Source organism: Hordeum vulgare, chromosome 6H, assembly GCF_904849725.1.
Source record: "Hordeum vulgare subsp. vulgare chromosome 6H, MorexV3_pseudomolecules_assembly, whole genome shotgun sequence".
In the NCBI taxonomy this organism is placed as follows: Eukaryota; Viridiplantae; Streptophyta; class Magnoliopsida; order Poales; family Poaceae; genus Hordeum; species Hordeum vulgare.
In genome coordinates, this window is record NC_058523.1 from 130,988,468 (window position 1) to 131,000,845 (window position 12,378).

The 12,378-nt window shown below is 41.5% G+C and overlaps 2 protein-coding genes across 3 annotated transcripts; one reads left to right on the plus strand and one right to left on the minus strand.

Annotated features, from left to right (window-relative positions):
• The first annotated feature begins 4,655 nt into the window (after positions 1-4,655).
• Positions 4,656-7,990, plus strand: LOC123400983 (ALA-interacting subunit 3-like). Its single transcript, XM_045094701.1, has 8 exons — positions 4,656-5,174; positions 5,470-5,528; positions 5,616-5,690; positions 5,773-5,886; positions 6,074-6,144; positions 6,781-7,081; positions 7,305-7,594; positions 7,696-7,990. Exons 1-8 carry the CDS (start codon positions 5,090-5,092, stop codon positions 7,748-7,750), a joined length of 1,050 nt encoding a protein of 349 aa, XP_044950636.1. The 5' UTR covers positions 4,656-5,089; the 3' UTR covers positions 7,751-7,990.
• Positions 7,991-8,050: 60 nt separating this feature from the next.
• Positions 8,051-12,174, minus strand: LOC123400982 (ribosomal RNA large subunit methyltransferase I). 2 transcript variants are annotated; one of them, XM_045094699.1, is made up of 8 exons: positions 11,984-12,174; positions 10,899-11,124; positions 10,684-10,818; positions 10,155-10,377; positions 9,611-9,797; positions 9,234-9,418; positions 8,728-8,865; positions 8,051-8,428 (listed from the first exon to the last, which is right to left on the minus strand). In XM_045094699.1, the coding sequence occupies exons 1-8, from the start codon at positions 12,123-12,125 to the stop codon at positions 8,300-8,302; spliced, it is 1,365 nt and encodes a 454-aa protein (XP_044950634.1). In that variant the 5' UTR covers positions 12,126-12,174; the 3' UTR covers positions 8,051-8,299. The 2 variants fall into 2 exon arrangements, with proteins under 2 accessions (XP_044950634.1, XP_044950635.1); XM_045094700.1 differs by lacking the exon at positions 11,984-12,174 and adding an exon at positions 11,796-11,968.
• Positions 12,175-12,378: the final 204 nt, after the last annotated feature.

The window sequence follows — 12,378 nt, forward strand, 5'->3', positions numbered from 1 at the left end:
GGGGGCCAACACACATCACAGCGCGGCCACCCCCCTGGGCGCGCCCTGTTGTGTGGAGACTCCCTCATGTGGCCTCCAATCTCCTTCCTACGCTTCCAGGTCTTCTTTTGGTCCAGAAAAAACATAAAAAGGTTTCGGGGTAATTGGACTTCGTTTGGTAGTATAAACCTGAAAAGCCAAAAACATGTAGAAAACAACAATTAGCACTGGGGAGTGGGTTAATAGGTTAGTGCTCAAAAATAATATTAATTGGTAAATAAATACCCAAAAAGTATCCTAGAATGATAATATTATAGCATGGAACAATAAAAATTATAGATACGTTGGAGACGTATCAACATCCCCAAGCTTAATTCTTCCTTGTCCTCAAGTAGGTAAATGATAAAAATAGAATTTTTGATGTGACAAGCTACCCAACATGTAATCTATTGCAGGTTTTATCATTGAGGAACGATAAATGAATAAATATTAACATAGTAATATTCATAAACATAAGCAACATAATCATCAAGTTTCAAAATATACGATCCTTAAAGAATGTTCACCCCCTATTCATTTTATCATATAAGTATAGCATGGCTCCGTCTTCACCACTTAAATACAAGTGTTAAGCACCATGGCGTCAAGTCGGGTAATTGGATCGTACTCTTTAACGCGCTTTAGCTTTTTATTACTCACTAAATATATGAGTGTGAACCATGGATATAGCATAAAGGTGGAATAGAATATGGTGGTAGGTTTCAAAAGGGTGAAAGTGGAGAACAAAGTTTTGCATCAACCTAGGCGTATCAATGGGCTATGGACATGTCCATCAATAGATATCAATGTGAGGAGTAGGGATTGCCATACAACGGGTGCACTAGAGCTATAAGTGTATGAAAGCTCGACTGAAGCTAAGTGGGTGTGCATTTAACTTGTTTGCCCATGAAGACATCAGACATTTGAGGAAGCCCGTCATCAGAATATACAAGCCAAGTTCTATAATGAAAAATTCCCACTATCATATGGAAGTGACAAAACATGAGACTCTCTATATGAAGAACATGGTGTCACTTTGAGGCACAAGTGTGGAGAAGGAGGTACTAGCACTATCCCTTCTATATTTTTTCTCATTTATTTCTTATTTTCTCCCTTTTTCTTTTTTCTTTATTCTTTTTTTTCAATTTTTCGTCCGGATTCTCATCCCGACTTGTGGGGGAATCATTGTAACCATCATCCTTTCCTCACTGAAACAGTGCCCTAATAACGATGATCATCACACTTTTATTTACTGACAACTCAACATGAAAAATTGTAGTATGACTCCATATGAATGCCTCTGGCAGTGTACCAGGATGTGCAATGATCAAGCATAACATGTATAAAAATGATGAACGGTGGCTTTGCCACAAATACAATGTCGGCTTATATGATCATGCAAAGCAATATGACAATGGAAGTACAAGTCATATGACGTGACGGTGAAAGTTGCATGGCAATATATCTCGGAATGGCTATGGAAATGCCATGGTAGGTAGGTATGATGGTTATTTTGAGAAAGATATAATGAGGTTTATGTGCAACAGAGTGTATCATGTCACGGGGTTTGGATGGACCGGTGAAGGTTGCACCGATCCTCAAGGTGAGAATGGGCAATGCACGGTACCGAAGAGGCTTGTAAATATGTGGAGGTGAGAGCGTGTATATCCATGGATTCACATTAGTCATGAAGAACTCACATACTTATTACAAGATTTTATTAGCTCTCTCGAAGCAAATCACTACTCGCATGCCCCTAGGGAGAAGGTTGGTAGGAGTTAATCATCACGTGCTCCCGACTTAAACAACACTAGAATTTCAACCAGGAATAAGTATGCTCACACACCATCACCATGCCATAAAAATATCTGAATGAACAAGAAGTTAACAACCTCTAATTCATGCTAATTATATTAACCAGTGATCATGCACTCATGCTTTATCACATTACTACATTAATATCATTAACCATGATTTCTCTTTTATGTGCTACATGTGATTTTGATTATGCACTCATTGAATACCTATTATTTTTGGGCTGGTCTTATAACCCATGCAAATTACCTTACTGTTTATTAACTCTCAAACAAATATAAGTGAAGAACAAGAGTGCAATTATTTCTTTAAAATCTATGTGCCATCGTGTTTTAAAAGATATAAGTGAAGCACTAGAGCAACTGCTAAGCTCATACGATATAAGTGAAGCACACAGAGTATTCTAATAAATCATGGTGATCTCGTGTCTCTCTCAAGTGGGTGTATTCAGAGAACAATGATTGTGGAAAACTAAAACAAAAGCAAAGTAAAGCAAATGATGCTCCAAGCAAAACTCATACCATGTGATGAATAAAAATACAGTTCCAAGTGACATACCGATGGATTGAGACGAAAGAGGGGATACCTTCCGGGGCATCCCCAAACTTTGACGCTTGAGTCTTCCTACAATATTGCTTGGGGTTCCTTGGGCATCCCCAATCTTAGGCTCTTGGTGCTCCTTATTCCTTCATCCATCGTGATAACAGCCTAAACTTGGAAACTTCAGCACACAAAACTCAAGAAACTTCGTGAGATCCGTTAGTATAATAAACATAACAAATACTTTAGATACTTTTATAAATTGATTAATATTTTATTATTGCAAAATATATTGTATTATAACTTCTCTACGACTTATAACCCCCAATACAATCCATGGCATCATCAAAACAAGCAAACTATGCAAGCAAAAAACAGAATCCGACTAAAACAGAATAGTATGTAATGATATTATTAAGTACCATACTTATGTAACACCAAACAGTCTGAAAAATTAGGACGGCCTAGGGAATTTGTATAAAAATAATGTTTAAAAAATTCAGATAAAAATACATTCCAGTAAAATCACAAAAAATATGCACTCGACGCTAAAGTTTTTATTTTTGCACCGTAGCAATTCTACTATCATTCAAATCATCCCAAAGGCTTTACTTGACACAAACATTAATTTATAAAACACAATCATTACAGCGGAACCAATCATGTTACCACACAAACATTAATTTATAATGCATATGATTCAACTGTTGTCATCTTTGACACTCCACCCATAAGTAGTCTTCATGATAGATTCATAAAGTAGTTTGGTTCTCTTTCTAGGGAAGTGTTTCATCCCTTTGTTTAATGAGAATTGGAATCGTATGGTTCCCTCTTTCATATCAATTAATGCACCAATAGTTTGTAGAAAAGGTCTCCCAATTATTATTGAATAAAATGGGTTGCATTCAATATCAAGAACTATAAAATCTACAGGCACATAATTTCTATTAGCAATTATTATAACACCATTTATTCTTCTCATATGTTTCTTGAAGTAGAGTCGACAAGATGAATTAAGGAAACACTCATGGATATTGGTGAGACCAAGTACATCACATAAAGATTTAGGTATAGTTGAAACACTAGCACCTAGGTCACACAAGGCATTGCATTCATATTCTTTGATTTTAATTTTAATAATGGGTTCCCACTCATCATGCAACTTTCTAGGAATAGAGACTTCTAACTCAAGTTTTCCAGCACAGACTTTTACCATAGCTTCTACTATATGTTGGGTAAAAACTTCATTTTGTTCATAAGCATTGGGTGAGCTAATGATGGATTGTAGCAAGGATATACATTCTACTAAAGAACAACTATCATAATTAAAATCCTTGTGATCCAAGATAGTGGGCATATCACTAGTTAAAGCTGTAACCTCTCCAAACCAACTTTTTCAATTTTATCACTATAGTTATCACCCTCCAAGCAATTGGGATGCTCTCTAGTTAGAGTTGACTCAGCTCTAGTCCCTATATTATTCATTTTTAGATTAGTAAACAAAGATTCAATAGAAGAAGTGCCAAGCACTTTAAGATCTTCATCATGATTCCGGTAAAAACCAGGTGCAATATCAAGTCTCGGGGATGAAGGTGGGAAGAAACGAGGGTAATCACACATTTCCGTTCTTTGATTATTTTTTCCAGGTTGTAGATTTGTATATCGTTTCCTTCAGTTTTCAACCTCTAATGGCGTAGCCATTGCAAGGATCGAACAGGGGGGAGGGATTAACTGCCGTCCTCCTTCCTTGCGTGAGAAGAAGAAGGGCGGGTGGGGAGAGGAGGGAAGGGACCAATGGGCGCAGAAACGACACATGATCGAGATTTGGGAGGAGAAAAATATGAGGATGATGCGACATCGAGAAAAAATGTGGGTGAACGGGGCAGACGGACGAAAGGTGGGACGCGCGAGACGATGGATCCTCTACTTTACATAGAAGGGGAGGCTGGCTCGGGCTGCTAGCTGGTAAACTTTTGCCCGCTAGACGCGTCCAAATAAAATTGTCCCATGGATTGCTTTTCGACGGCCCTAACTTGTAAGAATAATACTACTATTACTTGTATTCTTCCTGCAGCACATCCAGTAAACACTTTTCATCACGCCTGTTATGCTGATATGCTCTCCGTGTCGTTCTAGTCCCATAGACGCGTCACCATGGCCCCTCGAAAGATCCACGAAGCACACAGCCAATCCAGGCAGCCGCCAAACCCCTCCAACCACTCCATCCAACCCACCCCCACCCGTTACACTACGCATCCACACCCCGGGCCGAAAACCGGAAACCATCAATCAAGCTTAAAAAAAGAGACGCCGAGGAGCAAAAATTAGAACCATCTTCTTGACCAGTTCGGCCTCCCCATTGGTCGCGTCCGCCGGCTGGGCGGGCTCAACGCGGACGCCACGACCGCCAACTCTTCTCCCCCAACTCACGAGTCAAACCGCCCCGTCTCCCTCTCCCTCCCTTTCCTTGTAACCTTCGCAAGAGGAACAGCGGCAGCAACAAGAGCGCCAGACCAGACCAGGCCAGCAGAGCTGCCCCCCTCCCCCATTGCCGCCCTCCTCCCCATCTCCTCGCCCGCGAAACCTCGAGCGTGGAGCACGTACGCGCAAGACAAGGCGCGTGCATTTCGGTTTGCCCGGGGAGCCGGCTGTCGGCGGGGAGGCTTGTTCGCCGGCGGGCGGCGTTTCTTGGCGGCCGGACCGGTCGTTCGGCGGGATGAACAGCGGCGACGCCGCCGGGTCGAGCTCCGGCGGATCCGGGGACGGGGGCGCGCCCAGGAGGGCCTCCAGGAAGCCCAAGTGTGAGATCTCTTTCTTTCTTCCTTTTGCTTGGGGTTTGGCAAAATCGCCTTTTCTCTGTGCACAAGATGCAATCCTGTGAGGTTTGATTTGGCTAGTCACCATGCTTGCCCCCATGTGTTAACACCAGGAGTTGACTTTAGCCATTAGAGCCCGAGCTTGAGCTTGGGCTCATCAAACCAAGCCATGGCTGCAATCTAATTTAGAATCACATGCTATGCTTGGCCAAATAAAGTTTGGGTGCAACTGCCAAACTTGCCATGAAGTTTATTCATCGGTTCCCTTTCGTGTAAGCAGATTCCAAGTTCACGCAGCAGGAGCTCCCGGCTTGCAAACCGATTCTCACCCCAAAATGGGTAGGTCGACAGCACATCCTGTCTGGTCTGAATAAGATTTAGCTCGAGAGGACCGCCTCACAAACGATTGCGCTTATGTTTATACAGGTCATTTCTGTGTTTATTCTTGTTGGCGCCATTTTTGTCCCCATAGGCGTCGCTTCTTTGCTATCTTCACAAAAGGTATGCTGAATATGCCCTATGCTGATTCGACGATATGTTCGCCATCTTTGTTAGCTAATGATTGTTGTTTTCTTTGCTGTAGGTCGTTGAGATTGTTGATCGATACGATGATGCATGCGTCCCGTCTAATGTTACCGACAAACTTGCCTACATCCAGAACTCAACGATACCTAAAACCTGCCAAAGGACGCTGACGGTAATGAGCTTAGCTGCATGCTTCTATAGGTGTAATCTTTGGGAATGGCATAACAATGATCACTGGAACATTATCTAGTAGCAGAGTGTATGATATGCCAGTTAATTCACAAATATGCATCTTCGTTTAAGAATCAAAGTAACCCTTGTCTGAAACATTTCTTCATTGTTTGTATGTTGGTCTCCAGGTCCCTAAGGATATGAAGCAGCCGATTTTTGTGTATTACCAGTTGAATAACTTCTACCAGAATCATAGGAGGTATGCACTGTGCTTTCCGAGGTTACCAATATGTCAAAGGCGTTGAAGTAAATACAATGGATCTTTGGCTCAAATATGTGCGCCAAGTTTTTGCAGCAGTAGCATTGAAATGAATAAAATGAAGAAAAGGGAAAAGCATTGTTGATAATCTTTAGTTCACAAAGGGGTAACGGTTATGCAGAGGAAGGCTTGAACAACATAGCTTGAAGTGGGGGTGGGATTTTCGAAGGAAGAAGAGTGGACTAAAAACTGGAATGAGGGGGTATAGATGAGAGAGTAATTAATTAATCGTGTTTATTAGACTTCTTTTTGCCAGAAATTGCTTGTATGACTTGACCCTAAAAAACTTGTCTAAACTACTACAATAAACCCAACTATCAAGGAAATTATTTAATATTATGTCCACTTTCCGACTAATGTTGCATAGGCATCGCACATAATTACATGAAGTGCCTAGCCACGATAATAACACCTACTGATTGTTGTCCAGATGGCTAAAATGTTGGATATTGACACATCAACATGTCATTTTAGCAGTTAAAGCTCATTTTTATTTGCTCAAACAATTGTTTTATACTAAGTTCTTTTAGGAGCCTTATACTTTCCCTGCTTACATATCACATTTTCCACATTCAGATATGTTAAGAGCCGGAATGACCAGCAGCTAAGAGATGCTAGTAAGGCAAACGAGACCACTCTTTGTGACCCCGAGAAGACCACAAAAGATGGATTGGCTATTGTTCCATGTGGTCTGATTGCATGGAGCACATTCAATGATACATATTCCTTCCAACACAAGAGTAGGAACTTATCAGTCGACAAGAATGACATCTCTTGGAAGAGTGACAGGGATCACAAATTTGGAAGTGATGTCTTCCCAAAGAACTTTCAGAAAGGTCCTCTTATAGGTGGAAAAACACTCAACGAATCTATACCGGTATGCTTTTGGGTTTCAATTTCACCCTGTACCGTAAGATTATTGCAATATGTAGTTGACAAGCAATAATTACTTGGGTATATTCTGGCCGTCCAATTTAAAGATAAATTGACTTCAGCACAATCATTTTCCATTAGTTAAACCAATACAGGTTCTTTGAGCAGCCAGAAAGATAACATTTTGTGCCCCTGAAAGTTACTTATTTTACTTGCTTTCTGTGCAGCTGAGTGAGCAAGAGGACCTTATTGTTTGGATGAGAACTGCCGCGCTTCCTACATTCAGAAAACTGTATGGTAGGATATATGTTGACCTCAAAGAAAATGACACCATTACTGTTACGCTGGACAACAATTACAACACGTACAGCTTTGGTGGCAAAAAGAGTTTGGTGCTTTCTACTTCAACCTGGCTTGGTGGAAAGAATGATTTTCTTGGGCTTGCATACCTCACTGTTGGTGGACTCTGTTTCTTCCTGGCATTTGCATTCACCTTACTCTACTTGATAAAACCAAGGTTAGTGGCGCATAAGCTCTTGTATACCGGTCATATTAAGTTAACATCTTTCTCGCTGATCTGAAGGCACTGCTGATTTATTTTTTCTGGTCTCAATGCAGAAAATTAGGAGACAACAATTACTTGTCATGGAACAAAAACTCTGCAGGCCATTGATACACTCTGAAAGTTGATTTCCGCATTCAACATCAAACGATGGCCTTATGGTTAAATTGTATCTTGTACGAAAATAGCAATTTTTGTTTTCAAGCTGTTGTCATGTACGTGTATCAAGTAGACTTGATTTTTTTTTTACAAGCTGTTGTCAAGTACGTCTAGTAGACTTGTGTGTATGAGCAACACAAAAGGATGTACATTATATACTGAAATATAGATACATGGTTCTTTTGTTGAAAATTGCATTCCCCATGAGTGAAATTGAATCTCTATGGAATGATCTAATCTCTGCTCATAATGTCAGTTTTAAACTGGTGCATTCTGTTATTCCACTTAACATATTTTTGGAAGTACACTCCATAAAGAATAATGATCTGCAAAAGTTGATAAGCTAATCTTTGAAGGGTTACAAGATACACATGTTCTTGTTCAGACAATTTCTAGACCTAACCTTATGACTAAAATATAACATCAACTGGAGGTAAAACTTCAGAAATCAGCTCTTCAGAAATGGTTACTGGTCAGTAAATTGTTTTGACTGTTCCTTTTTCACATTACTCGGAGTAGGTAATTGCTGAGATATTGGCCTTCAGGATATGAAGGATCGATGGGATGATCGCAAGCTGCTCCTGCTTGACGTAAAACTGTAACCTTTCGACCGGCCATTGATGCAGCACCCTTTAAGTTGGAAGCAAGTTGAATGATCATCAATGTGGATAAACAAAAGAGATTTGGAATGGAGTAGTATGCATGCCAATATGAAAAGAAACTAAAAGGGCCATGAATATTCATCGCAGACCTTCTACAAATTTTCAGTTTGACATGCTGGAAAACATTAAATTGAATCAATAATACAAACTCCAACTGGCACAGCAATAAAATTCTAGATTTGGGTAAATAGGACCCAAGAATCCATGTGACAAGGTCAGGTCCAGGTGTACGCTGAATAGTTCTGCAAGACGGGCAACACAAAATACCTGAATGGTTTTAAGGAAGAGACCACTTTGGGTCATAGCTCCAGAACAAGAGCATGTCATGAGCAACCCCCCTGGCTTTACCACTTGCATTGCAAGAGCGTTCAGGCTTCTGTACATACCGGATGCACTTTGTAGCACCTACAAATACAACAGAGAATCCTCCTTCACTTACATAGAGCAATTGTTTGTTCAAGACTTGAAGTGTACAGACAGTCTGTGAGTGGGATAAAGGGTTTTGCTGATGTTCAGGGCAAGTGCAAAAGAGCAAGTTTAGTTAGATGCGTACTGAGGCATGTACAAATGATCCATTAACTTTTTTATGCATAACATGCTTCAGAACTTCACATGATCACATCAAAGATGAAATGATAATCAAGCCAAATTAGCAACTACTCCCTCTGTCCCATAATATAAGAGCGATTTTGACACGACACTAGTTAGTGTCAAAATCACTCTTATATTATGGGATGGAGGGAGTACACGCAAATGCTTCATGTGATGTATACCTTCTTCCGGGGTGCCAACTTTGGAGGATCGAGGATTACCAAGTCCCACAGCTCATTTCTTGAGATAGCACCTTTCATGAATGCAGTTGCATCTTCTTTTAAGAACGAAATTCTCTCAGCATCAAGCTTATTCAGAAGAATATTCTCATTGGCAAGATCTAGTGCAGATCCTGATGAATCAATGCCTGAAAATGGTACTAGTCAGATTGTCGTTTTTACAAGCCAAACCTGTAGAGTGTCATAAAGTGATACTAAAAAGGACACACTGTTGTGGGTTTTCCATATTAATGATACAACTAAGCTATAATTCAACTATGATGAACTTTCAGAGCATCTGAATGGAGGACTAAAAGGTCCACTAGCTTACAGTACTATACCAGTAACATTAGTTGCACCACCCTTGGCTGCACTAAGAGCAAAACCACCACTGTAACAGCAAAGGTCAAGAACCCTCTGGCCCTTCGAGAGTGTGGATATGAAGTGGCGATTTTCCCGTTGATCTGCATAAAAACCTGTCTTCTGCCCCTCCATGGAGACTAGATAGACAATGCCATTTTCCATAACCTGTACATAAGAAAAGAACACAAGTGTTGGAACTACGAGCAACACAAGTATGCAACATAGCGGGTAGAGAAGATTGACAAATACTATAAGTGAAGCTATTGCAATGCTACATTCAGTCCCACACAACCGCACACACCATCAGTCTCTTTACACCAGCTGTAGTTGCTAGCTTGCTATATTAATTGAATATATGACAAACCCGGTTCAAAAAAATATGGCAAAGGCAAAAATATACATGAATTGAAGCTAAACCTCCTCGCATTTTTTTAAGCTGAACCATATGTACCGTTACTTGCTAAAAATTTGTAAAATATTAAAATCAAATTTCCTTAAAAACATTTAAGTCAGCAGACTCACCTTCACAGTTCCAGAGTATGAAGAGGGTGCAGGTTCTGTTTGCTCTGACATATCTAATCCTTCTTCTTTTAGAATATCACTTGATGACCTCCACTTTATATGGTTAACATCACTAACTTTGCTAACAAGGGACTGGATTTGTTGCCTATATTTCTCAACCCAAGCAGCAGATGAAGCAATCACGGCAACATCAGCAAATATATCCACTATCAGACCAGATAATCTGCATTTCAAACCATTGAATATTAATAGTTGCACTACTATGCATGAATACAAGAATGAGACAACAGGCAAGGTTCCGGAGAGAGAAAAAATGCAAGTCATTCAATGCTCAAGATCAGTATTCTCTGCTGCACATGTTGAAAATATACAGGGCAATATAACTACTTATTGTTTACACAAAGATATTAAGATACAAAGTTGAACTAAAAATGGTGCTGAATGATGAACTAACCATGCTCCTTTCAGTGATGGATATCAAGGTGGTTTCTTTGCTAACTAAAGTATAGGAATGGAGAACAGTACATACCTGTCGCCTTCACTATTGACGAGACGGTAAGCATTTGTATTAGTTGAGGGGAAACCCAAACTACGCCGTAAATCCACCGCAGAACAAAGTCTTTCTTCGAGCAGCCTTTCCATATTTAATGCAGAGGCTGGATCTCTGAGCAAAACAAGAATATGGGATATTCAGCACAAGCTCACAAAATTTCAATAACCATAGAACCTCAACAACTGTGTCACCTTTTTGCCTCTTCTTCTAGTTGCATTAGCCGAACACAAAACATAGACACGGAGTTATAGACACCCCACCCGATAGGTTTCTCTGACCCATCAGCTACCAAAACAACATCACCCGTTTTGGGAGGAGGCCGGCCAATTATTCTATCAACAGCACCACTGTACACCATTGGACTCCCACCTCGGAATATCTGAGTCTTGCCCTTCTTTAGTACCACTCTCGCCAAACCTAAAAAGGGTGCTTAGTTGTTAGTGTATACTCCCTCCGTCCCAAAATAAGTGTCGCTGCTTTAGTACAAAATTTGTACTAACTTAGTATTAAATTTGTGTCACTTAGTATTAAATTTGTGTCACTTGTTTTGGGACAGAGGGAGTACTTCGATTCGAGCGAAGGAAAGAAAGAAGTGCCTACTGGACATAACCTATGCTTAACCCAAACAAGCAAAATGGGCGATGCTTGATTTATTGATTTCAGCGTTGTGAATGGAATCTAGCCAACTTTTTGGACAAGGCCCATCATTCCACTTTGTGGTGATGCATACCACTCATTCGTGACACTAATTTAAATGAATGATGAACCGTTTTTAGGAGACTGTAATTATCATCGTTTCAAGCTGTTGTTACCATAAATGATCTCCGGGGGTAGTAGAACTTTTAACAATTGACAACCTCTGACTTGGAGGGTTATGAGCAAGTAAAAGTAGCAATATAGGTCCTCATAACTGCAGGCCATGAAACAATGACCAGGCATCTCTCTACACATACATTTACAGTTATTTACCACTCACTACAACTGTATATCAAGCAATGAGCGTCCAAGCTCAGGAAATGGACGCACTGGCAAACGGCCGACCCATAACCAGATCGAAACGCAACACGGGGAACAAATGCGCAGCTCACTTGGTCGTTTCAACAAACAGCTCGTCGCCATGGCGCTCCCACTCGCCCCCCGCACGTAGGACAGAAGTGACGGTCACAAACCTCGCTGCGCGGGACTGGAAACGAGGGCCGCGGCGGAGAGAAGGGCGACAGCGAAGCCGCTCGACAGAATGCCGGCAGAAGACTAGGCGAGAGTAAAGGGCGTGGACCTTTGCGGTCGGCGGCGAGCTCCTCCAGGGCGGAGGAGGAGGCGACTGCGGAGGCTGCGACGGAGGAGGAGGGCTTCGCGAGGCGCGCCCTGACGAGGGCGGGCACAGACGCCGGAGCCGCGGCGCCGCAGGCGCGGAGCATCGCGTAGCTCTGCGTTGGCGCTGGCACTGACTATAGCTGCCGAAGTTCGCCACCAGGTAACGAGGCTTGTGGATTGGTACTTCAAGTTGCGCATCTGTGTGTCACTGCGACGTGGGGCCTTCATCAAAGCCAGGCCGTAGGCCCAAAGCGCTCGTATCACTTTTATATTAGAGCATCTCCACCCATTCCGCCCTCAGCGTCATGTTGCGCGAGCGCTTTTTTATCCGACGCGAGCGAGTTTTCAGTCGCGTCC

What these genes read in the sequence shown, in the direction of transcription:
- LOC123400983 (XM_045094701.1), top strand. Translation starts at nt 5,090, where the DNA reads ATGAACAGCGGCGACGCCGCCGGGTCGAGCTCCGGCGGATCCGGGGAC. An exon ending in GGCCTCCAGGAAGCCCAAGT is followed by an intron (nt 5,175 to 5,469) that starts GTGAGATCTCTT and finishes TCGTGTAAGCAG; the next exon opens with ATTCCAAGTTCACGCAGCAG. An exon ending in CGATTCTCACCCCAAAATGG is followed by an intron (nt 5,529 to 5,615) that starts GTAGGTCGACAG and finishes ATGTTTATACAG; the next exon opens with GTCATTTCTGTGTTTATTCT.
- LOC123400982 (XM_045094699.1), bottom strand. Translation starts at nt 12,125, where the DNA reads ATGCTCCGCGCCTGCGGCGCCGCGGCTCCGGCGTCTGTGCCCGCCCTC. An exon ending in CTAGAAGAAGAGGCAAAAAG is followed by an intron (nt 10,819 to 10,898) that starts GTGACACAGTTG and finishes TGTTTTGCTCAG; the next exon opens with AGATCCAGCCTCTGCATTAA. An exon ending in CATACTCTGGAACTGTGAAG is followed by an intron (nt 9,798 to 10,154) that starts GTGAGTCTGCTG and finishes TCTTATGTACAG; the next exon opens with GTTATGGAAAATGGCATTGT.